The sequence below is a fragment of the Salvelinus sp. IW2-2015 genome, linkage group LG37 (genome assembly GCF_002910315.2).
Source record: "Salvelinus sp. IW2-2015 linkage group LG37, ASM291031v2, whole genome shotgun sequence".
In the NCBI taxonomy this organism is placed as follows: domain Eukaryota; kingdom Metazoa; phylum Chordata; class Actinopteri; order Salmoniformes; family Salmonidae; genus Salvelinus; species Salvelinus sp. IW2-2015.
Window position 1 is genome coordinate 10,952,341 of NC_036876.1, and position 25,563 is coordinate 10,977,903.

The following is a 25,563-nucleotide window of genomic DNA, read 5'->3' on the forward strand; positions in this document are numbered from 1 at the left end:
ATAGGAAAGAAAGGGCATACAATGCTCAACTGTTAGACGGAACTGAAAAATAATAGTTCACTGTGTTACATTTAGATGTTTTGCAGTTGTAAGCAGTTTATACTTCACCGTTTTGCAGCCCTCGGGTACAGTTCATATCTAGCCTTATCCCAGATCCTCTTTTGGCTGTATAGTCGACAACGACCACAAGAGATGGCGAGACGGCACAAATGGGTCTGGGACCAGGCTAGTTCACATCAAGCTCATCACGATTAATTTATTTACTAGATTCATATTTATTTATGCACTGTCATACTACACATCATGTTTTGTGTGGTTGTGAACCAATAGGGGATGAAAATGACACTCCACTGTGCGACTCTTCCAATAAACAGTCTTTCCTCTTTTGCGGTTGTAGAATGGCCACTTATTAACCCTCTCAGGTCACATGACAGGAAGTCTTAGCTCTCATTGAAATTACTTCATAAGGCAGTGTATTGACGCACCAAAAATAGAAAAGTGAGTACACAAAACATTAGGAACACCTGCTCTTTCCGTTACATAGTCTGATTAGGTTAATTCAGGTGAACACTATGATCCCTTATTGATGTCATGTCAATCAGTTTAGATGAAGGGGAGAAGACTGATTAAAAAATGATTTTTAAGACTTGAGACATGGATTGTGAATGTGTGCAATTCAGAGGGTGAATGGACAAGACAAAATATTGAAGTCTCTTTGAATGGGGTATGGTAGTAAGTGCCAGGCTCACCGGTTTGACCGTGTCAAGAACTGCAACGCTGCTGGGTTTTTCACTCTCAACAGTTTGCCGTGTATCAAGAATGGTCCATCACCCAAAGGACATCCAGCCAACTTAACACAACTGCAGGATGCATTGGAGTCAACATGARCCAGCATCCCTGTGGAATGCTTTCGACACCTTGTAGAGTCCATGCCCTGACGAATTGAGGCTGTTCTGAGGGCAAAAAGGGTGCAACTCAATATTAGGAAGGTGTCCCTAATGTTTTGTACACAGTGTTTACAACCAGTAGTACAATTATTTAGTTTCATATTAAACACAGTACATGAATGTTTATGATACACTGTGTAACACAGTGGTTATCTTGTGTTATCATACAGGGTAAAGCAAGCATGTTACTAAGGCTGTTCAGATTGATTCCTCAGAGAAGGGGGTTTCTTTGGAAAGAAGAAAATTAGAGTCAGTGGAAAGAACTCAATGAAATTCTGCATTACAAATGGACCATCAAGTGTAGTCCTCCCACAACGTTATTGCTGAAATTTAATCAAACTCAATTAAGAGATCACACAGTGCATTTGTTAGTAGGTTTTAAACATACAGAATCTGTATGGGTACCCAGTAGTGTCTGGTGTTGTGTTTGTACTAGCCAGTGGAGCACATAACAGGATGTGGTTCAAGGCTGAACGCACATCAGCTCTGTGCATTTCTTTTGAACCTGCCCGTGTTCCATCATTCACTTCCTGCTTCTGGGCTCTGCAGTGTCAGCTGAGTGGTTCTGCACTTCAGCGGACAAACTCAACTCTAACCATGCATTGACTGTTTAAAACAAATAAAAAAAGATGTAGAAATATTATTTGTATAAGTCTGGATAGAACAAAATGGGACCTGGTGCAACTCAAATACATCTCACATCTCACTTGCTTAGGCTGCATTGATGAGAGTTGGTGTTTATTAGCAGAATCAGTAGGTCCAGTTATGTTAATCCACTTTATGCATCTTTGAACTTTGCAGGTACAGTATGTTCATACTGTAGGTGGGTTCCTTTGCAGCTGTTAACTTCCTATGGCTGTACAAATAAATTCCATAGCATATTGGAGACATATTAGATAAGGTTTACTTGAAAAGTAACCAAACCACAACCTTACCTACACCAACTGTCACACCTTCTGTCATACATGAAAGCACACTACACCTTCCTCTTTCTATATTTGGGTGCACATTTGCTAATCTCTGCGCTTTACTCTCTCTCTCTCTCTGTCTCTCTCTCTCTGTCTCTCTCTCCACCCACATTATATCCCCCTCCTGCTCTATTTCTTACATGCCCTTCTTTAAAAAAAAAAGTTCCACCACTGACACGCCTGTGAGTTCTTGCTTCCTCTCTGGGTGTCTGTTTTTTCAAAACTCCTAAAGCATGTTCATTTAAAGCAAGACATTGGTGAGTTTTATAGATTTTTTTAATCTACTGACCATAATTCAAATTTTCCGTTTTCTATCTGACATTTATTGTATCATCTTTCCACTCTCTCCATGTCCATCCTCAGCTTCACAATCTCCTCCCAATCTCTTTCCACATCTCCTCCTCACTTCCCTACCACCACTGTTTCTCTCCTTCCACGCTGTCTTTATTTTCTCTGTCACATCAACTCTTTGTCTGTGCCTATGTTTTATTTACTTTCAGAAATGTAGTAAGAATCTGTATTCGGGTCTAAAGAGTGTAGTTAATACTTCCATATCAAGTGGGCTTTTAATTTAAACATTTACATTATCTGTATTAATTTATGGTGCATAGGTAATAGACATATAAACAGATGGAGTATGTTAACAGCACATTGCACAGTGCGATCTTTATTCATCTATGCACCGCGCCAATACTGTACCATGACTGCCTATTWCATGTGAAAACATGTAAGGTCATATGCAGAAATGTAAAGGCATTGTAGAATGTAGAAAGAGAGAGAAAAGATTGACTATCATATTTTGTGGCGGCAGGTAGCCAAAAGGTTGGTGGATCGAATCCCCGAGCTGACAAGGTAATAATCTGTCGTTCTGCCCCTGAACAAGGCAGTTAATCCACTGTTCCCCGGTAGGCCGTCATTATAAATAAGAATTTGTTCTTAACTGACTTGCCCAGTTGAATTAAGGTTCAATAAAATATCTATATATATATTTTGCATAGTCTAATTGGTAATCTAGTTGAGATTAGCTGTGCTTTGTTAATAACTTTCATCTGATGAGCAGAATGTCACATTTGTACATCATATGAAACAACACGTCCACATACATGAATCCAATTGCATTCATGTATGAACTAGAAATATTTGTTAGTCTTCTATATTATATTCAATTAGTGTTCAATGTGTCAGCTATCCACACAGGCCAGGGAGGGAGAACAGGTACACTTATTGCAAAACGTATGTTTTTAAATAACTTGTTGACATCCATATCTATGTATATAATAGTTGAAACAACAACAAAAAATGAAACTTTTATTTATTGAGACCAGGGTCTCATTTACAATACAACAAATTCAAAATGATCAATAAAAATAAAATAAACTACAAATTACAGAATCAACACTACAACTTCAAACATCACAAATACAATTATTTAGATTGAATCCAAACAGTTGCAATTCACATTAAATTCATTCAACTTTAAAGTCCTAAACTGCCATAGAGGCACCAGAGTCTAGATGTTGGGAGTTTTGCAGGCTATTCCAAAAATGGGGGGCATTAAAACTGAAGGCGGATTTACCTAGATCGGTATGTACTAGTGGAACCTCGAGAGGTAACCATCCCTGTGAACGGGTTTGGTGTCTCATATTTTTACATTTTAACAGTGAAGTGAGGTATGTTAGAAGCTTGGGTAGTAGAGCTTTGTAAATTATAAGGGAGTAATTAAATGATCTACGGGACTTTAATGAGGACCAGCCAACCTTTTTATACAGGATACAGTGATGCATATTAAAACTGTCACCTGTAATAAAGCGAAGGATGCTATGGTAGATGGAAATATGTGGGGCGGAAATTTAGATTTTCTGTAAAAAAGTGAGCAAGACAGAGAGAGAGAGAAGGATCGAGAGAGAAGAGAGGAGAGAGAGAAGGCGAGAGAGAAGAGAGAGAGAGAGAGAGAGAGAGAGAGATAGAGAGAGAGAGAGAGAGAGAGAGAGAGAGAGAGAGAGAGAGAGAGAGAGAGAGAGAGAGAGAGAGAGAGAGAGAGAGAGAGAGAGAGAGAGAGAGAGAGAGAGAGAGAGAGAGAGAGAGAGAGAGAGAGAGAGAGAAGAAAGAGATACGCTGGCTTCCTGTTAGTGAGTCACTCAGGCAGAATCATGGCTTCACAGACACTTCCTGTGTCTGAATGTGTGGGATGCTGCATATATAGTGACAGTACACTGTACAGAACAATACAACAATGACATGACACGTCAACTACCATGAAATGACACCTGTCAGAACCATTTATAATCAGTCACCGTGACACCTGACCAAACACCTCTGTGGTGTAATGACACATTTATTGTATTATTATTCATAGGCAGGTTTCAGGCTGCATTCAAAACAGGCCTCACTTTATCCTTTAAAAAAAGTGTGGGAAAATCTACGTTTCTGCCACATATATTTCTTTAAGGTGTAATTATCTGTTTTAAAGATTTTGCTGCATGGATATTGACATGTTTTGGGCAGTAGGTAACTAATGATCCATATACTTTATTTACAGATCCAGTAATACATCTATGTATGGATCAGCTGCAGTTGAAAGAAAAGAACACCCTCAATTTCCAGTAAACTAGATCTCCTTCACGGCAGAGTTTGGCCTTGGATTCCTTCAACTTTTCGGATAACTATTTGAAGAGGTACGTTGCGAAATCAAATCTATCTGAACCCGTTCACCCCAATAAGGGTGGATTTATGGTTTTGAAATTCTGAGAGGATTTATTTTGTTCGAATAAAAGGCCAAGCATGACTGGACTTGAACAGCTTTAGATTAAGAGACTTGTATTTTGTGACTGTCAAGGTGGGGTCAATTCCATTTAAATTCGGTTTGACAATTGAAATATAATTGTTACAGTGCAGATCAGGCCAAACAAACACTTCAGGATCCGAATCATACAGACAGTGTAAAACCCCTTAGATCCAGATTAATTTGGCGTTCAGATCCCAACCAAATGTCCCTTTCAAATGTCAGTCTAAACAGTCATTCCAATTTTACTCTTCACTTCTAGGCATGAACAACGTATATGACAAAACCACATCCACCAGAAAAGTATTGATCGCCTTCTTCATCCTGGTCTTCCTTGTTTGCCTCCTGATCTCCCTGTACATGTGGCTGAACCGCAAGACTAATGGCCAGTACACAGTCCGCCAACTGGTCTATGGGCAGGATGGGGCCAGGGACCGGATCATGGGTGGGGTCAGAGTCCTGGAAGTGCGGCTTGGGCGCCGGCTGTGGCCTCTCGGCGCGGATGAGGAGGCCATAAGAGAGGAGGAACACAAAAATGAAGAGAGGGATGTGGAGAGAGGGAGCGAGGGAAGGGAAAGTGAGGGGGAGGAGGAGGAGGAGGGCGATGAGAGGGAAGACGGAGGGGATGACTCGTCGGACGACTACTCCAGCATGGAGGGCTGTGACCTGAGGGAGAGAGCAAAGCTCACAGGCGAGAAGGAAGAGATAAGAGAGTGTGAGGAGAAGAGAGAGGAGAATATGGAGGAAAAGGGGGAAAGCAAAGAGGATGGAGAGAGTGATGAGGGAGCAGTGGGAGGAGAAAAAAGTGGAGGAGGAGGTTTGCTGATAGACCTGCATCAGTTCTCTGGTAGTGCCATCTGGTCTGAAGATAGGAGTGAGGGAGGCAGAGACAAGGATGATGTGACTGCATTGTGAGGGAAGGATCAGCGAGGGAAAATAGTTCCATATTTCATCTTTGTACAGCAATAGCGCTTGACAGTAGGTTTTGTCGTCATTATCATCATAATTGTAAATTGTAAACCTTACAAACCAGTGTTACAACCAGATTACAACAATCAGAGCAAAGAGCAACAGAGACAAAAGTGTGAAAGAATAAATTAGAGTGAATAAAGGGATTGACAAGAGCAACAATTGCAGAATGAATACATTAAACAATATGAATGTTTTTGAGATATTAAAAAGCTTTTGTATAGGTTTCATATGATGAAGCTCAGGTTTTGGGTGGCACTGTTTTCTGCATTAGTTTTATTACTATTGGATTATTTGTGGCGCAGTGGTCTAAAGCACTGCATATCTGCGCTAGAGGCCTCAATACAGACACCCTGGTTCGATTCTAGGCTGTAACACAACCAGCTGTGATTGGAAGTCCCATATGGTGGCGCACAATTGGCCTAACGTCATCCGGTGTAGGCCGTCATTGTAAATAAGAATTTTGTTCTTAACTGATTTGCCTAGGTTAAAGGTTAAATAAAAAAATAAAAAATAAAATGTGTGTTTTGTATATTTTAGGAATATTTGTTTGTATTGAAATAAAGGGCCTAATTCGAATTATTACTTGAGTTTTTTTTAATCACATAGAATAATTCGTGTATAATACTTTCACATTTTAATATCATAAATATAATTTCAAACAACCTAATCCACCTAATCTTTACCTGTTGCAATTGTTATATTCCATTTTGAATATCGCTTTTACAGGAAATGGGGATGTAGCTCAGTGGTAGAGCGCATGCTTCGCATGTATGAGGCCCCGGGTTCAATCCCCGGCATCTCCACAGTTTTTTTTAAAAACTGAAAATGTAACCTTACGTCTATTGTCTACACAATTAATTATTGATTACAACACCAAGTGATAATTCGGAGCTAAAGTCATTCTACCACATAAAAACATTTAATAATGTAATTTATTTATGACGTTTTAATTAGATCTAGTGCTGCTTGCAAAATGTGCCTCCTTGTCCGCTCAGTCATGGGCGGAGTATTGGGCCTTGTTTCTGGAATTTGATTGGCTACATTACCTCTTGCTGATAGATAGGGCTGGTTGAAATTACTGGGTGAAATGCTTGTCAACGCACTCATGGCAACATTTTGTAAAAAAAATATTTTTGACCGGGGATGGCCCACGGAATTATTTCTAGTTGTTCCTCGCGTTTAAATGCAACCCACTCATAAAACCAAGACACATCATGGACCAATTGCACGACATGGCTATGCAGGCTTTCGCGGAGATTCAAACAAATAGCCTAAACACATTGTCTCGCAACAACAGCCTTGGATTTGCACTACTATAGGCAATACTTTCTAACATAACGAGATGGATAGTAGCTAAACCAAGAAAACCCTAGCCTACACTGGATTGGCTTTGATTGGAGGTAACGTTAGCCTACGGAAGGCGAACTAAAAGTATCCGGCATTGGTAAATATGTCTATAGTGATTTACTTTAGGCTGTATCCTACCTACAAATAAACCAATATTCCTAAAATGTGAAGGATATACAGTGGAATAAAGCCGTGAAACTCTCGACAGTTCATGGATTTTTGGTCTTTACAGTGACAAGTGGAAACTCACTGCGTATCTGTTACATTGTATTAAAAATAATACCATGAGAAATTCATATAGGCTACATTGTCGCAAAATGAAACCACTTGTTACAGTAAATCACTTTGTCGATGTATGATGTAGCCTATCCATCCCATCATTTTAGCACACCACCACAGCATCTTCACACACCAAAACTGATTGTGCCATAGAAATGATTTACACGCCATTTTTCTGAATACAGGCTAAAATGCAAGGAACCTGTTTGTTTCCCCCCCCTGCCTAAGAACAACGATTTGAATGATGTATTGATTCGCTTGAACAAATAAACGAATTATTGTTGCACCTGTACAGAATATCAACATGGAAGGTAGGCGCCACTTACAGGTTGACAGAGCTACGCTGTTATTATAGGCTAAATATATCTCAATAGCCTATCCTAGCTTGCAAATGGCTCAAGATGGATGCAGCTGCGCATGGATATGTACGTAAAATGGGACATATTCAAAAGAAAACCACCTAAAAATGCATTTGTGCTATTCTATTTTGCAGGCGTAGGATGTTACTAGCGTCGGCCGTGGTGGTATGGGAATGGCTGAACGAGCACGGGCGCTGGCGGCCTTACAGCCCGGCCGTCTCTCACCACATCGAGGCAGTCATCCGCAACGACCCACGGGGTGGTAGTGTTGTCTTAGGCCAGGTGGACTCTCGCCTCTCGCCCTACATCATCGACTTGCATTCCATGCACCAGTTCCGACAAGATACAGGTAAGACTCATGTGACTGACGACCATGACAAATGTGTATTGAGGGAATGTGAATATAGGCGCTATGCTATTACAGTGTTATTACCGCAGTGAAACTGATAATGTAGCATAGGCCTACAACATATCAGTACAATAGCCTGCACTATCCAGTTACCCCGTAGAACCAAAATAATATGGTTTAATAACAGCCTTTATGTTCTTGTTTGATAGGCTACCGCATCTTATGCAGACTAGCCTATGTGTGCATGTATAGTTGTGTGTATAGTTCACATATATTTTTCAAGGCCTTGTTTGTTAACTGCCTCCATTATCCCAAACACAGAGCTTATTTTATGTTTTTCTCATGATCATGTGTTTTGCATTTCACGAAACATTCTTTCATAAGAGTCTTTCAGCATTATCATTGTTATCATTTTTCGATTTTGGATCTGCATAGCATGGGTAGGGGCAGAAGAGTAGCCTAGATAGATAGATAGATGGCACCTTTTCCCCCCCAGAGTCTGTCTATCTAGAACCTAAAAGTACCAAGATTTTGTTGTTGTTGTCAAGTTCCTTAAATGAGCGTAGAATGTTCCAAAGCCAAGCAACTATCCTGCACCATTCCGGTAAAGTTGTAAGCAAAATAACCATAGGACAACCACGCTCTCACCAAACACTAAGAAACATGGTTCTCAGAACGTTACGTGCTAGCTGGGCAGTGACACACTGTACGCTCACAGCCCTTGAGGTAGTGAGCGCAGAAGACGAACCACCTTCCAGTCTTACTGTATCTACCGTAGACTACACAGGCAGTATGTATCAAGTGTATCAGTATAAGAGTGCTGATTTAGGATCAGTTCTTTTAGATCACAATAAAAAAAAGATTGCATGGACAGAGGGGACCTGATCCCAGATCAGCACTCATACTCTGAGACGCTTGATACATATGGCCCCTGATAAGTGACAACTGTTTGAGCACACTTAAGTGCAGTTTTCCAGGCCCAATTTAGTTGCTTTACACATATTTCCATATATTTATTTTTAGATTCCAGCATGCCAGCATGATGTCATGGCACACTCTTAGAAAAAAGGGTTCCAAAAGAGTTTGTCGGCTGTCCCCATAGGAGAACCTTTTTTGGTTCCAGGTTGAACCCTTTTTGGTTCCATGTGAAGCCCTTTCCACAGAGGGTTCTACATTTTCCGGTCAGGAAACGTATGGCTTTGTTCCCACAACCAATGTGAAATCAAAAATATATGTGCTCCCAACTTCCAAGGAACCAAATGTGCTAGCTGGGTGGTTGTTGTGTGTGAGTGGACATCTACAGTATATGTAGGGCACAGTTATGGATGAGCTGTTCTCATTATGAGTTATTATGCAAAACATGATCATGAATAAAGATGAATGTTGAGGGAAAGTCGGCATCGATTTTTAGCTTGTTCCCCTTTTGATCTCAAGAACATTGTTCTTGAAATCAAAAGAGTGTATCCTACACACTACTTTCTCACACTCTTTCATGACATATACCCAAACCACGTGTACAAATGCCTCCAATCCCGGATTGGGTTCACATTCACAGTGCAACTGCAAATCTCACATTCTTTCTCGTGAGCAGCAAATATCCAAAGTAAAACTACTGTATTTACTCTCACCTATGACTGGCTATCTGAACTTCACCCCAAAACTCTCCCTTATGTGCCTCATAATAAGGCTGTTAATGCTATGGCTGATTGTATCCAGCCCTCCAGACAGAGAGACGTCTTCACACAATGAAGTGAGGAAAGTGGGCGACAACACAAAGGGAAGAATTGTCAGACGTCTAACTTTGACTCTGGCGCCCTTTTCAAAACTTTGGCTGACAAACACTTTTGTGCGGTTTGCCTGCTTCCCAGACGGGGATAGCTGTGGGGAGAGAGGGGGTAGGGTGCCCCAGTCCCAAAACCAGAGGGAGGTGAGATGAATTGCAGAAGTCTGAGGTCATTGAGAGAAAAGGGGGTAGTTTGGTTGAGTTCAGATACGATGAAAAAATGAATATGTTGCATTCCAGGCATTGTTATATGTCTATTACATAATTCAATAAGTATGTTCATGTATACTTTACATTCAAACCCTATTGTTTTGAACAGAAAACTGTGTTTATAGATACATTTATATTGGTTTATGTCTTCTTATTTAAAGATGTCGTTTTCTATTGCAGCTTGGTATCTCAAGCACTCCAGATTTATTCTCTCAAAACGTGTTGTTCGTTAAAAAAAGCAACCGTCCTTCATTGTCTACCAGTCATGCTCACTTTAATAAGACTTTTTGGGAGTATAAATGAGTTAAACCCAGGATTAGAAATTCTTTGAATCCCAGGTAATAGGACGACAGTTGATATGGACTGAACGTTTTTTGAACATTCTTGGAGTTAAGTCTCTGGACTAGGAAAGCAAACATGACCAGCTCTGAGCAGCTCTGAGCCCAACCAAGGCCAGCAACCAATCACAATCCAGAACATGGTGTGCTGTTACCATGGGCAACCTGTTAGCCTGTTTGCCCAAATTCTTAGCGAGCACACACCGATTGATCAAATTTGGTGGTGGTGTAATTTGCTTGTCTACAACAATTATTACAGCAGGGCCTACAGAACATTTAGCTCATCTGCACTCTTAGAAAAAAGGGTTCCAAAAGGGTTCTGCRGCTGGCTCCATAAGAGAACCCTTTTTGGTTCCAGGTAAAAATAACCCTTTTTGGTTCTAGATAGACCAACAAAAAAGGTGCTGTCAACCAAGCCTAATTTTAAAAAACATAACTTTTTATTCATGCTTTTCTTTCACTTGAACAGGTCATATCAATAGTCATTTGTGTCAATGTATGTCTATTACTGCACTGTGCTACAAATGTCATCGGTGTTGTGAACAAATGTCATCGGTGTTGTGTTATGACTGAATGTGGTTAGTTGAAAGGTCTTCTGGAACAGGTCCTTTTTGTGTTCCCCTCTCTGTAGTTCTGTGGCGTGACCCTCGTCTCTCTACCGTTACCCCAGGTACCCTCCGACCGGTGCGTCGCAGCTTCTACGACCCCACGTCGGCGCCGGGCCAGGGCTGGCTGTGGGAGTGGGAGAACGACACAGGCTCGTGGACAGCCTACGACACAGAGGTGGGCATCGCCATCCAGGCAGCACGCGACCGTCAGCAGCCCTGGCTGGACCTGGCGCCACTGGGCTTCTGCTACCTCATCGACTTTCAGAGCATGACCCAGATCAACGGGCAGACGCAGCGCTGCCGCCGCATCCAGCGCCGCTCCGACCTGGCTTACCCTCTGGTGTCGGGGCCCCTTCCCAAGACACACCACGCCTGGGGACCCAGCCCTGGAGGACTGCCGGGGGTGGGGGTTTCCGGAGTGGGCATGGGGAACGGGAAYGGTAGCGCCTACCCCAGCGGCGCCCTGCCGGCCTCTGCCATCACATCGCTGGGCCAGCCCTGTGCCTGTCAGCAATGCATGCTGGTCCTGAGCGTCAAGGCAGGCGCCATGGCGACAGCTCACACCCTGGGCAGGAGGCCGCCTCAGAACAAGCCGCCCAGCCCCAAACTAGGTGGTGGTTACTCGGCCATGGGGGGGTCTTACTCGCTGACTCTCCCCCGCCCCCCCTCCTCCATGGCCAGGTCCTTGTCCCCCCACAGGACGTCCGCGGGCGGGGCTAGCGGTGGTGTAGGGGTCGGCGGCGGCTTCGCCCACTCGCTCTCCCTCCTGGGTTCGGCCACCGCCGCACTCTCCCTCACCTCTACCCGGCCCCCTCCCCCGCCTCTACCTCCCCTTCCGCCTCCTCCACCGCCTCCGCCCTCCTCCATCGCGTCCGGTGTCATTTTTCCTCCCTCCTCTTCCTTCTCCATGGCGTCCTCCGGCCCACCGTCGATGCCCGCGCCGGCCCCTCTTCTCATCTCCACGGCAGCCTCCTCCTGCACCCCCTCACCCTCCGCCCGTGTCCTGGGGCCCGTGTCTTCAGCAGCGGCAGCCTGTGCAGCCCCCCTGCCACCTCGTGCCAGCCTTGCCGGGCTCAGCCGACCCGCCCTGCAGCGCATCGCCATGGCCCAGTCCAGAGCCCTCATCGCCTCCGGGTGAGTCACTGCTCCAGCTGTTATGTCACTACAGTTCACAAAAACTATCCTCCTGTGTACCTCCTTTATGACGAATATCTCTACACATGTCTATCTGATATGATATCTAATGCCACAAGCAAGCACACTCAATATCACGCACGTCTAGTGGTTTTGAAACGTTTTTGTGCTGCGAGTGACTAGAATTGTCTGTCTACTTTGACAGTCCAGTCTCTTGCCATAACCCGAAACAAGTCAGTTGTGACCCAAACATTGATCTACACAACCTGCAAGATGGACAAGAACATGTTGTTAATACATAGTTATGTCTCCATTTGAACCGATATCAGAACTGGGCTCAATCTGTGTACTGGATATCGTGCCAAACAGTGCTTAAAGAAAGTTTTCTTTCTGAAGACAAGGGAATTTCAGTGTTGAGAAAGAGACTTAGTGATGTTATGTAGCCTATACAATGGTTAATCCCAAATCCGAAAACACGATGGACTACGCCCGACATAGACTTGTCTCTCGCAGAAAAACACAACACAAGGTATGAAAAATAAGAATAGATGAGGAATTTAAACATTTTGATCCAAGGCGTTTCCTCTAACGAAGACATGCCTCCATAATCACTGCCCATATCTGACATTAACACCCCATTAGCATTAATAAACCTTTAATCCCTATGACACATTCTGTTAGCTGGTTCATTTCTATGTGAAATTCCATAACGCATTCATATCAAATACGCCACGCTGTGTCACGCTGATTCACCCAGTTAGAATTTGAGAGCCAGGAGGGTGGGGGAGTGGGGGGGGTTGGGGTAAGCATAGTTTTCTCATAACATGCATAGATTGACCCCCCCCCCATACGCACACCCACACACAACCTCCCCAGTACTCTCATGACATGCTTAGTGCTACTGTTGTAATACTGACATCCTCCCTACACACCCAGTTCCCAGGCCTATTCTCATTCTTAGAGGCTCCTCTGCCCCCGCTGGTGTGTATGTGTGCGGTCTTCGTGGCAACCATTGTGGGCACAGCCCGAGGCCTGGTTCCCATTTCCAAAACAATGCTGGGACACGGACAGAGTCTGGGGGTACGAGGGGAACTCAAAGCTGTAGTGACTGCTGTCCCAATTGTTACCCTGAGAAGGCAAAGCTGCTTCACTATGTCCTATGGGACTATCTGTTGGGGAATTGGCCCCGAGAATGAATGTGACATTGATATATAGGGGTGGGGGTGATTTGGAGACATGAGACCTGTTGACAGGGTAAGTTTGGTTGAGGAGGGATTGGGAAGGGGGGGGGGGGGGTTGTTGGAGGCGGACGGCTCCAGTCTTGTAGACACAAGGCAGCGTCTCAGTTTGTGTGCCCAGTGCCTGGGGGACTCGGTTTCGACAACTACCATATTGCTTTCACCAACCCTATCCTTTCAGAGGGACCAATGAAAAGGGTCTAGGGTTAAGGTCTTGGGGTGATGCCATACTGAGCCACTACCCAAGCGAGCACTTGTGTAGATCGGAAAGGATAGGAGAGGTTTAAACAATGTGATAATAGCGCCATATCTCCTGTCTAAGGTTTTCAAATCTGTGCATAGAGGGATTGGGTGCAAAAGACTGTGTGGAATGGGGTCCTGGTAAAGGACAACAGAGGTAGATAGAGTTTATTTTTTTTAAGCGAGGTAGCAGTTACTTCGGTAATCCACACATGCATATAGATGAGTTGCCACCCGAGCATATGCTCGCAGAGCGAGTATCAATATTGACACAGTTACTGGCTCTGTGTGAATAATGTGTTATTGTGAGAGTAGTGAGGGAGTCTAGCAATGATCTCCTCTTAACACTAGAGGGCAGTGTTCGCCGCGTGACCAACTCACTGTGAAGAGCTGAGGACTTGTTGCCTGGCTACCCAAACACCTTGCTCCGGCCAAGAGCCACGCCCACGGACGTTAGTTTCCTCTCCGCATTGAATCCGGATCAGAGTACCTCCCCGGTGATTTCTAGAATGGAAATACATTCTAGACCGTCTGATTGGTCCCAGATACCGATGGGTTGGCCCAGAGTCAGGACACACGTGGGTAAAGCAGCGTTTTGAAAGTTCGTCATTGGCTTTGATATATATTGGTTAGAGATTATCCAATTGTTGATGACTTTGCTTTGTACCCCTCATTTTGACGTCACCACAAACGACTTCAGTGATGGCAGTCTGACTGAAGTATGTAGCGAACATAGAGCAGAGGAAGAATTCAGTTTGAGTCGTCAGAGCTATACCAGACAGACAGCTTATTGAAGTCTGGTGTCAGAGGCTGAGAGATGTATTCGTGGGAGGCCAGCTTGCGGAGGGTCAGCTATTTGTGGACAACTATCTTGTTTGGGGCCAGGAATTGTTGATAATTGCTTATTAATTATGAATTACTTTTCAATTATCATTTTTGTCAAGTGATACAGTTTTATGAGAGGGCAGCTTTTAGGTATTTCTTGTGGCTTCCAGAAGAATTCACTTGACAAAATTATCTTCAATTGTTTCTCGGTGTCGTTTGTCTCAGAAGTTAAATCAAGTATCAAGTAAGATGTTTAATTTTTAATTTTTAATTATTATAAAACAAAAAAATATGTACCCCTTTTCTCCCCAATTTCGTGGTATCCAATTGGCAGTTACAGTTTTGTCTCATCGCTGCAACTCCCGTACGGACTCGGGAGAGGCGAAGGTCGAGAGCCATGCGACCTCCGAAACACAACCGCACTGCTTCTTGACACAATACCCACTTAACCCGGAAGCCAGCCGCACCAATGTGTCAGAGGAAACAACACCGTACACCGGGCGACTGTGTCCGCCACTCTTCCCGGCCCGCCACAGGAGTCGTTAGTAGTCGATGGGACAAGGACATCCCTGCYGGGCCAAACCCTCCCCTAACCCGGACGACGCTGGGCCAATTGTGCGCCGCTCCAAGGGTCTCCCGGTCGCGTCCGGCTGCGACAGAGCCTGGACTCGAACCCAGAATCTCTGGTGGCACAGCTAGCACTGCAATGCAGTGCCTTAGACCACTGCACCACTCGGGAGGCTGAGATGCTTTTTTTTCTAGTAGCCCGCATTCATTACTTAGGGCCGAATCCTAACTTGAGTTGCATGTGTTAAGCTCTAACCCAGTCATGCATTGATGTCAATAGAAGATATACATGAAACCTCAATGGAAGATTTACATGAAAACTAGACTAGATGGGATCTTACATTAGGATTTGGGCAAAAATGCTCAACAAAAAAGTCTTAACCCGTAAAATTACAAGCCGGGGTGACGGTGGAAAGGAAAACTTCCTAGGTAGGTAGACACTTTGTAGATGTACTCCCAGTGCCAGAACTTTTGGTGAGGAGGAAAATTGAATCAACTTCCCTGTCAGTTGAATAAGAGGTCAATGTGAAACACTATACCTCCACTGTTGGGAGATAAAGGGATGGTTCACCAAAAATCTGAATTTATTAAATATTGCACTTACCTAAACCGTTGTTAACCGAACAAGATAATTTTAATGTGCATATTTGGTATTTAGTTGCCTAGTATTAGCTTCCCAGAGGAGAACTAAAAGCCTCATCAGTTGCATACAAATGAGTATTTTGCCAGTGTACACTCCTCAAAACATGGGGGCATTCTCTTCCACATTATTTGAGTATTCATGTTATTGTTTAAAGTTATTTTATACACATTTTATTTTATTTATTCATATTATAAATTATTTTGCAGACGAATGTACCCAGAGTAACAAGACCCAATAATTTCTAGTAATGCACAGCAGACAAACAACTTTAGACTGGTACACAGACCCACACACACTGTAACAGTTACCATGCCAGGTTCACTGACACACAGAGGGCGCTAAAAGGGAGGCATGTGAAGGGGAAAAAACAAACACCTGTGTAACGTCATTTAAAAAAATCTCTGACGTTGAACACCCCATGGACCAAAAGATTCACTTGTAAACCAGCTGTCGCTTTCCTCAAAAATAGAGTTAAGAAACCTCAGCGTTTTAAACCATTTAATCTCTGTCCAGGACAACCGGCCCAATACGTTGAATTTATTCATTATGTCAGCCTCACTCAGCACATCATAACATAGTTGTAAACTCTGTTCGTGTTTGTTTGGAAAGTTCTTCTTGGAAGACCTGAAGTGAGTAGGTGGGACGATGACCGATGGTTAACAAGTGAATTTTATTTTCCTGGGCATGGTCAACCACGTCAAGAGATTAACCGATGACGTTACAGGGTCAACCCCCTTCTCCCGTCACGTGCTCGTCAGTGGTCCAGGCACAGTGGTCCTGGTACCTATGTATTGCCAGGTATCTGTGAACCAGACAGTTGTTTTAGGATCTGACCCACAACGTGTGATTTTGGAGCTTGTAGGTTTTGTATGTTTCCTATGGCTGTGTGTGACTATTCGTGTCCTATACACCATAGCAGCCTCTTGAATGGATCAGCCAGAAAGTGCACTAAAGTTTTAGATTAGCCAGGGATCAAACTGAACCACATAGTTAACTTCATAGGGATGAGACGGGCTGAAATCCMGTTAACGGGATCGATTTGACAACAGCCAGTGAAAGTGCAGGGCGCCAAATTCAAACAACAGAAATCTCATAATTATAATTCCTCAAACATACAAGTATTATACACCATTTTAAAGATAAACTTGTTGTTAATCCCACCATCGTGTCTGATTTCAAAAAGGCTTTACGACGAAAGCATACCATGCGATTATGTTAGGTCAGCACCTAGACACAGAAAAACACCAAAGAGAGGAGTCACAAAAAGCAGAAATGGAGATAAAATTAATCACTAACCGTTGATGATCTTCATCAGATGACACTCATAGGACTTCATGTTACACAATACATGTATGTTTTGTTCGATAAAGTTCATATTTATATCCAAAAATCTCAGTTTACTTTGGCGCGTAATGTTCAGTAATGTTTTGCTTCCAAAACATCCGGTGATTTTGCAGAGAGCCATATCAATTTACAGAAATACTCATCATAAATGTTGATGAAAATACAAGTGCTATACATGGAATTAAATATATACTTCTCCTTAATGCAACCGCTGTGTCAGATTTCAAAAAAGCTTTACGGAAAAAGCACACCATGCAATAATCTGAGTACAGCGCTCAGGCACCAAAACAAGCCATACAGATACCCGCCATGTTGTGGAGTCAACAGAAGTCAGAAATAGCATTATAAATATTCACTTACCTTTGATGATCTTCATCGGAATGCACTCCCAGGAATCCCAGTTCCACAATAAATGTTCGTTTTGTTCGATAAAGTCCATCATTTATGATCAAATACCTCCTTTTTGTTTGCGCATTTAGTTCACAAATCCAAATTCATGAGGCGCAGGCACACTTAGTCCAGACGAAAAGTCAAAAAAGTTATACTACAGTTCGTAGAAACATGTCAAACGAAGTATAAAATCAATCTTTAGGATGTTTTTATCATAAATCTTCAATAATGTTTCAACCGGACAATTCCTTTGTCTTTAGAAWTGAAAAGGAACGCAGTTAGCTCTCACGGCCGCATGCATGATTTAGCTCATGGCATTCTGCCAGACCCCTGACTCAAACAGCTCTTATTCGCTCCCACTTCACAGTAGAAGCCTGAAACAAGGTTCTAAAGACTGTTGACATCTAGTGGAAGCCATAGGAAGTGCAATCGGACCAAATTTACACTATCTTGGATAGGCAAAGACTTGAAAAACTACAAACCTCAGATTTCCCACTTCCTGGTTGGATTTTTTCTCAGGTTTTTGCCTGCCACATGAGTTCTGTTATACTCACAGACCTCATTCAAACAGTTTTAGAAACTTCCGAGTGTTTTCTATCCAAATCTACTAATAATATGCATATCTTAGCTTCTGGGCCTGAGTAGCAGGCAGTTTACTTTGGGCACCTTATTCATCCAAGCTACTCAATACTGCCCCTCATCCATAAGTCAAGTCCCAAGTCCTCCCCACTTTTTCGCTCTCCTTCTCTCCTTCACTATTTTCCTCCCTCCTTCCCTCTTTTCCCCTCTCCTCCACCCTCCCTCCGTCTGTATCTCACACCTTGCACGTCCTCTCCCTGGCACGAGCGTGTTCTCCAATGTGTTTATGCCGTCTGCTCCAGTTCACAAGGTGCTTTTCATTCGTCCACATCTTCGTATCTGTGAGAGAACACTGGGCAAGAGCACCCAGACAGTCACTTGTTTACCACACACAAGGCCGGTGACCCAATGAACTGCGCTGTGTTTCTCGAACTGTAAGCCAAGTTGGGGATGCCACGTCGTGCGGCGGAACAGGGTTCATTTTGGGATTTAGCCTTGATTGGTTACTTGGGATATGGCCTACAGTTGTACACTTTCCAGACCCTCAGTTCGTTGAAAGACCACGTTGGTCCCGCTTTATTTGGATAGTCGCCAGACAGATGCTCAGATGATAAAACAACTATTGTCATTGGATGAATTCGAATTGAACTACTACTGTTGACATGTAATCGTTGGTTTACTATCCTCAGCCACTCAGGCTTTCAAATTTGTTGTAATATGTTGCAGCTGACACACTCGATAAATGAAACCAATTGTGCTTGCTGAACATCTACGCTAGATCATCTGTCGGGGTAAGGGGGTTTCCGAATAAAGTGTTACCAAAATGTTCAAAGAGGGACTGGTGAGGGTGTAACTGATTTGAAATATGCAGATGAGGAATACCTCTGTTGGGGAATAGACCTTGGAGATCATACTATACACAACGAATGAGCCACAGTTGTTCCGTGCTGTGTTTTCTTCAACAATAGAAATATCATAAGTTGGTGATGGGCGAACAGTATTTTTCAGTACCTATTTGAAACAATGTAGCTGAATCATTGGACTAAATGTAGCCTTTATAACATTCCCACGTTTAGGTTAACATCACAAGTAATATTCTCTACCTAAAGTACTTTCAGTTAATCACCCAATACCAATCCACGCCTCTGCTTTTATGTCAAGGACTATCCCTCAGTGAAAACGCACAGCATTCCCTCACAGCGTGTAAGGCTAGAGGGGGTGACCTCAGCTAATGCCGTTACTCCAGTATGCGCTGGTGTCTGTCTGTCTGCCGTTTGGCAGCCGTGCACTGTGACTTGCTAATTGGCAGGTAATCTCAGTGTGGTGACGTCAACAGATGGAAAATCCCTATACTGTAAAAGCCAGAGGAATATGAGACATTCATACACCTACTGACTGAGAGAGGAGAGGGAGACTGGAGCAGGGAGATGCAGCGTATCTGAGGATATACATACTCGACGAAGATTTATTATTGAGATTTGGAAAGGAGACTGAAGAGAGGATTGAGAAAGATTCAAGTTTGGGGAAGCGATAGTGAAAATCTTCTTTGGGATACGATTTTAATTGGTACCTGAGGGGTTTGCAGATTTCAGCTGGGAAATAAACCCCACAATCAAAGTCAAGATGACAATAATCAAATTGAACACCTAGTCAGTACGGTTTCTGTTTGGATCATATTGTGGAGGCTCATGACAAATGCTTACAATGATACAGCCGTCTTTCTTTCAGTTGTCTGACAGTGGGACTATGTTGGATGTGAATAACTGTAGTATTGAGAAGGCTGTAGGGAATGATGGGTTATTTCAATCCTGGCTGTTGAATTCTGTTTCAATTCCTGTCAGTTATATTGGGCATGGAWTTTTTCTATAGGAGTGGTATTCCATTCCTGAGGTGATCGGAATTAAGATGAAATTGACCGACTGGCCAACAAACATTCTGAAGTGTAACAATCTATGCACTCATGGTTTTCTCAAAGCAGTGTTGGCTCAGGTGAGGGTTGTTGTTTTCAGTCATGGCGCAGACAACTAGGGGAGTCCTGGATGGCGTAGCGACGTGTCAACAACGTGGCTCAGCAAAAGCTCTTTGACCTGCTAACATGGTATGACCCTTGACACAGAAAACACCAGACACTGTGGTCATTGGTCAMCTGAAGTTTACCGACAACACACCTCTGATGTGATTGTTTCAAAATCAAATCAAATTGTATTTGTCACATGCGCCGAATACAACAGGTGTAGGTAGACCTTACGGGGAAATGCTTTGTGTTTGCTAGGTGTGTGTGTGTTCTGAAGKGTGTTTTATGTTTCAGTGTCCCAACGGTTCCTGTGAAGAACCTCAATGGATCTAGCCCTGTCCACCCTGCGTTGGCAGGTAAGAACAACCATTAAGTCTTAATATCAAAACAAGAAGCTTGAAGCTGCCTGGGAAGCTATGTTTCCTAGTCGAGCTATTAGGGAACTTTGTACCAGTGTCTCCAGCCATTTTCAGTCTTCATTTACTAGGCCTATTTTGGTCATTTAGCGCTCAACGTCACTTTATCTAATAATGATAGACAGTGTTACAGAGAATCAGGCTTAATTTGTTAATGTGACCCATAAATAGAGAATGAGTGTAGCTTATGATGGACCAGTGTCTACCTGGCTTAAGCTCAATAGACAGTGATGGTGGAGTCTCATTGCTCCCACTGCTGGTTGTCTCTAGGTATTACAGGGATCCTGATGAGCGCCGCAGGACTTCCTGTCTGTCTGACCCGCCCTCCCAAGCTGGTGCTCCACCCCCCGCCCGTTAGCAAGAGTGACATAAAGCCCGTCCCCGGCCTCGGCCACTGCTGCCGCAAGACCACCAAGAAGCAGGCTCGCAAAGGTGGGTGTAGCGCCGGCATACACACACACACACCCCAACATAGGAAATGTGGGTCACAGTGATTAATTCACTAACAATGTCTCTTTCATCCCTTTCTCTCAGGCAAGACCCCTGAGGAAGTAGTGAAGAGGTACCTTCAGAAGGTCCGCAACCCCCCAGAGGAGGACTGCACTATCTGCATGGAGGCCCTGGCTGGGCCCTCGGGATACAAGGGCCCCGGAGTTGGGGGAATCCAGCGGGCAGAGTCGGTTGGTCGCCTGGCTCAGTGTGGGCACCAGTACCACCTGCAGTGCTTGGTGGCCATGTACAACAACGGCAACAAGGACGGCAGCCTACAGTGCCCTACCTGCAAGACCATCTACGGCGTGAAGACGGGCAACCAGCCGCCCGGGAAGATGGAGTACCACGTCATCCCCCACTCGCTGCCCGGCCACCCTGACTGCAAGACCATCCGCATCATCTACAACATCCCCCCCGGCATCCAGGTAACAACCTTACTGCCCATCCACATACTACACGCATCTGATGTACTGTAAATACAAGATGATGGGCGTTCTCGTGAATTCACCCATTGACTGTGCATGATTATTCATATTCTAATCCCTTTCACCTTTTCCCAGGGGCCTGAGCACCCGAACCCGGGCAAGCCATTCACCGCCCGGGGATTCCCCCGACACTGCTACCTCCCTGATAGCGAGAAGGGACGCAAGGTAAACACCAGCTGACTTCCTGTTTACTAGTTTGTACTGGTTTGCTGTAGATGAAATGACTGGGTTGTGTAGCTAACTTTTCTTTCCATCCCTTTCTTTCACTCTTTTTTTCCTAGGTACTGAAGCTGCTGCTGGTGGCGTGGGACCGCCGGCTCATCTTCTCGGTGGGCACGTCCAGCACCACGGGCGAGTCGGACACGGTCATCTGGAACGAAGTGCACCACAAGACTGAGTTTGGCTCCAACCTAACAGGCCATGGCTACCCCGACCCAGGCCACCTGGACAACGTTCTGGAGGAGCTTAAGGCCCAGGGGATCACAGAGGAGGAGTGCCTACCCAGAGACTGAGCTAAAGACGGGTCAATGGGGAAACAGCAACACAGAGACTTGTTCTGACTCTGGAGACTTGAGACCGAGCTTAAACAATGAACATACAGACTCAGTGAGACACAATGGAACGGAGATGAGAAGAAATAGACAAATGAATATGTAAAAAAAAAAAAAAAAAAGAGAGAGAAATACAGAAATTAACACACAGCGCAACTGTGACAGCAACAGAAACCGAATGCCTGAAAGACTGCATACGAGAAGAAATGACTGAACGGGTGAAAAGATGAGCCAAGAAAAAGAACCAACGGCACATTAAACAAATAGAGAAACAGACAAATCGACTGTCTGACTGTAGTTTCTAGCGACACTGACTGAGGTACAACATCATACACCCTCTGAACAGGTGGGCTGTGGCTCGGCTGCATGGGTCGGGTGTATGATGGAATGTTTTAGTTTATTTCTGCTACACTAATGGTGGCGTCACAAAATGTCATTCAGTGAGACGTTTGAGGCAACAGTGCGCATACAATTCAGTGTTGGACAGAAGCTGTTGTTTACACTGTGAGAGTTTGACAAGAATGTACGGAATCTGTATTGGTCCAATTGAATTCAATGGTGAACCAAGTTACCAGAGCTGCTGTAAGTGGTAGAATGAGCACTAAAAATGGGTATTAGTGGGGTTATGATAGATAGGCTAACGAATGGTAGAGGGCAAAAAAGTATTAGACCACTGGCAGCAGAGTAACAAATCTCTCATTACAGAAAACGTTAACGAGAACGTTCAAAAATATTTCATGTTTATGACTGGATGTGTGAGCATGAATGTGAAATGCCCTCTAGTGGTACTTATCGAAAAATACATTCCCTTTGCCTCTATAGGGTTTCTTCTGTATTTTATGAATTGCTGTATCATTTTGAAAATGCATTGTTGTACATTTTAAATAGTTGTTATATATTGGCTCGGTYGAGTTTATATCATTTTTACATTCCATTTTGTTTTTACCTGGTTAACGTTGTATGTTGTCTGTTTGATTGCTATAGCATTATTTTCTATATGTGACATTGTAAGGAAATGAGTCAAGCTTGAGTCTTCCTCGAGAGGGCTCCTAAATATTACAAGCCTCTGTGGGTGTGTGTTAATATCTGAGTTTTTACCTCGGACGATTTAAGACTCATCCGTTGCCAGGCACTTTCAGTATTAATGATTTGGGAACCCTCTCGATGGGGTGGGTGAGCCTAAAAGCACAAAAGGAGAGTCCTTTTCAAACCATGTGTGCATCTCAATAGTCTTACATAGCTTCCTCTCCAAATCTTTCACGCCAATGCAGATGAATGAACAGAGATGGGGGGTGGGAAGGGCACTAGACTTTTGAGATGCACCCCAGAAGGAATTAAATCAGATATAAAGCTATATTTGGATCTGCCACCAGAGGTCAGATTTGCACTGCACAGAGCATCATCTTTCCTTATTCCTTTAGTCAAAAGGAAACATGGAAAGTTAGGCATGACCTTAAGAAGTTATATCTAACAGTTAAAACTACTTAGGGTTTAATTTTCTTTCTTTTAGACACCAGCTTCATTCGTCTCCGAGAAAAGCGAACCTTCTGTTGTTTTTGCTGTAAGGAGGTAGAAAGATTTGCTCTGTCGTCGATCTAACCTGTGGTCAAACGGTCCAGTCGGTTTGTGTTAGGTCCATGACGGACCTGCTTATAAAGCGGTACTATTGACAATATGTTTGAGTATGTGTTAACATGCAAATGTTAGGCCAACATTTATAGTTTCTGTTTTTTCTGTATGTATGTGTGTGTTTATGTATACAACTTTACATTAAACATTTTGTAAAGGTACGGTTATAACGTAACTCTATACTTAATTAATTTTATTTATTGTGCTCTATTTTTTATACTTTTTATCGAATTGTTTTTTTTGTAAGTTGCATATCAAAACCACATTTTTTTTTTTTAACTTTATTGTTTAGCCACATTTTACAGCTGTGTGACTACATGAAGTCTACATATCCATCACATGACTGCTGTATTGTACTTTCTGGGTAAGGGTACTGCATTTGCCACATGTTATGTGACCCTGTATCCCCCCCTCCCCAAAATACCAGCAACTGGTTTGGATGTCTTATGCAGGACTTTATGTAGTCATGTTTTATGTCTATTCACTTCTTGCACTGCTCAGTTTGGCACATGTCATTTTCTTTCCCAGGCACAGTTTGACTACATGTCCGTCAATGGGAATAAAACAACGGTTGAAGGCTCATGACCACTTTGTAAAAAAAACTGTTAATAAAACCTTTGTAAAAGTTGTAATGGAGAGAACGAATGACGTTGAGAACTATGATGGCAGAGAAAGTAGTAACGTATAAAACTACAAAAGACTTGCATTTAAAGTAACAGTGGGTCAATTAAAATAACAGTATTATGATTACGGTGTTGGTGTCTTTTCGTGTGGGTGTATGTATGTATATACCTATTATGCAGGGATTGACATTAAGGGTTTCCCTATTGGCCGGGGCAAGTAAATTGAACAGTTGAGCAAGGTGGGCAGTTTTCCTTACTCAAACAACCAAACTGCAAGAATTCCAGTAGCCTAACCCTAAACTTTCTGGTTCCTCCCCATCGTTTAAGTGAAATACGGACAATTTATGGAATTTCTGCATGTAAATGTATATGGGCAAGTGACCATAAATGTACTCCTGATTTGCCCGACTGGCAAGTGCCTTTCGGAAATACAGTAATTCTAAGGTTTGTCCCCAGATCATTCACTCTATTGACATGACAGGGTCAGTCTAACCATGCGAAACTACGAGGGACAGTTTATCTCTAGATTAGTCTGAGCTCTGGATTAGTAGTCTGGATTATGTCCACTTTAACAAATGAGAAAAGGTAGTAAGATAACTATTTAAGAATAGCCTATAAGATTTAACAATGACTTTAATGTCTGCTCTTTCAGTTACTAGGCTAAGGTGTTGCACAGTAGCCAACACACTAACTGGCATCGGGCAGTCTCTAGACTACCAGCCAGTTTCTATATCACTGTGTGTGGTTATTGGTTACTTCTCCTTTCCCCCCTCTGATAATCAGGTGGTGAATCGCATCTCTGCATGTCTGGCAGACATATCAGTGTGGATGACGGATCACCACCTCAAGCTGAACCTCGGCAAGACGGAGCTGCTCTTCCTCCCGGGGAAGGACTGCCCGTTCCATGATCTCGCCATCACGGTTGACAACTCCATTGTGTCCTCCTCCCAGAGTGCTAAGAACCTTGGCGTGATCCTGGACAACACCCTGTCGTTCTCAACTAACATCAAGGCGGTGACCCGTTCCTGTCTCTTATACACATCTAGATGTGTATAAGAGACAGCCATTATCCCCCTACAACTCATCCAGAACGCCGCAGCCCGTCTGGTGTTCAACTTTCCCAAGTTCTCTCACGTCACCCCGCTCCTCCGCTCTCTCCACTGGCTTCCAGTTGAAGCTCGCATCCGCTACAAGACCATGGTGCTTGCCTACGGAGCTGTGAGGGGAACGGCACCTCCGTACCTTCAGGCTCTGATCAGGCCCTACACCCAAACAAGGGCACTGCGTTCATCCACCTCTGGCCTGCTCGCCTCCCTACCTCCTGTCTCTTATACACATCTAGATGTGTATAAGAGACAGGCTCAGTTCCCGCTCAGCCCAGTCAAAACTGTTCGCTGCTCTGGCACCCCAATGGTGGAACAAACTCCCTCACGACGCCAGGTCAGCGGAGT

General features: G+C 43.6%; 2 protein-coding genes and 1 non-coding gene across 5 annotated transcripts; all 3 read left to right on the forward strand.

Moving 5' to 3' along the window:
- The first annotated feature begins 2,024 nt into the window (after nt 1-2,024).
- LOC111960309 (high mobility group nucleosome-binding domain-containing protein 5) lies at nt 2,025-6,245 on the forward strand. Of its 2 annotated transcripts, XM_023982269.2 has the most exons (4): nt 2,025-2,172; nt 2,727-2,767; nt 4,455-4,590; nt 4,960-6,245. In XM_023982269.2, the coding sequence occupies exon 4, from the start codon at nt 4,962-4,964 to the stop codon at nt 5,610-5,612; it is 651 nt and encodes a 216-aa protein (XP_023838037.1). In that variant the 5' UTR covers nt 2,025-2,172; nt 2,727-2,767; nt 4,455-4,590; nt 4,960-4,961; the 3' UTR covers nt 5,613-6,245. The 2 variants fall into 2 exon arrangements, with proteins under 2 accessions (XP_023838037.1, XP_023838036.1); XM_023982268.2 differs by lacking the exon at nt 2,727-2,767.
- Nucleotides 6,246-6,400: 155 nt separating this feature from the next.
- Nucleotides 6,401-6,472, forward strand: trnaa-cgc (transfer RNA alanine (anticodon CGC)). The gene has a single exon. It is a non-coding gene; the product is annotated as a tRNA-Ala (tRNA).
- A 444-nt stretch (nt 6,473-6,916) lies between these two features.
- Nucleotides 6,917-24,236, forward strand: dtx4a (deltex 4, E3 ubiquitin ligase a). 2 transcript variants are annotated; one of them, XM_023982271.2, is made up of 8 exons: nt 6,917-7,113; nt 7,789-8,003; nt 10,966-12,076; nt 20,211-20,272; nt 20,603-20,764; nt 20,867-21,249; nt 21,385-21,474; nt 21,591-24,236. In XM_023982271.2, exons 2-8 carry the CDS (start codon nt 7,796-7,798, stop codon nt 21,819-21,821), a joined length of 2,247 nt encoding a protein of 748 aa, XP_023838039.1. In that variant the 5' UTR covers nt 6,917-7,113; nt 7,789-7,795; the 3' UTR covers nt 21,822-24,236. The 2 variants fall into 2 exon arrangements, with proteins under 2 accessions (XP_023838039.1, XP_023838041.1); XM_023982273.3 differs by having other exon boundaries at nt 11,005-12,076.
- Nucleotides 24,237-25,563: the final 1,327 nt, after the last annotated feature.

Excerpts from the sequence above, each read along its gene's own strand:
- LOC111960309 (XM_023982269.2), top strand. The coding sequence starts at position 4,962 with ATGAACAACGTATATGACAAAACCACATCCACCAGAAAAGTATTGATC.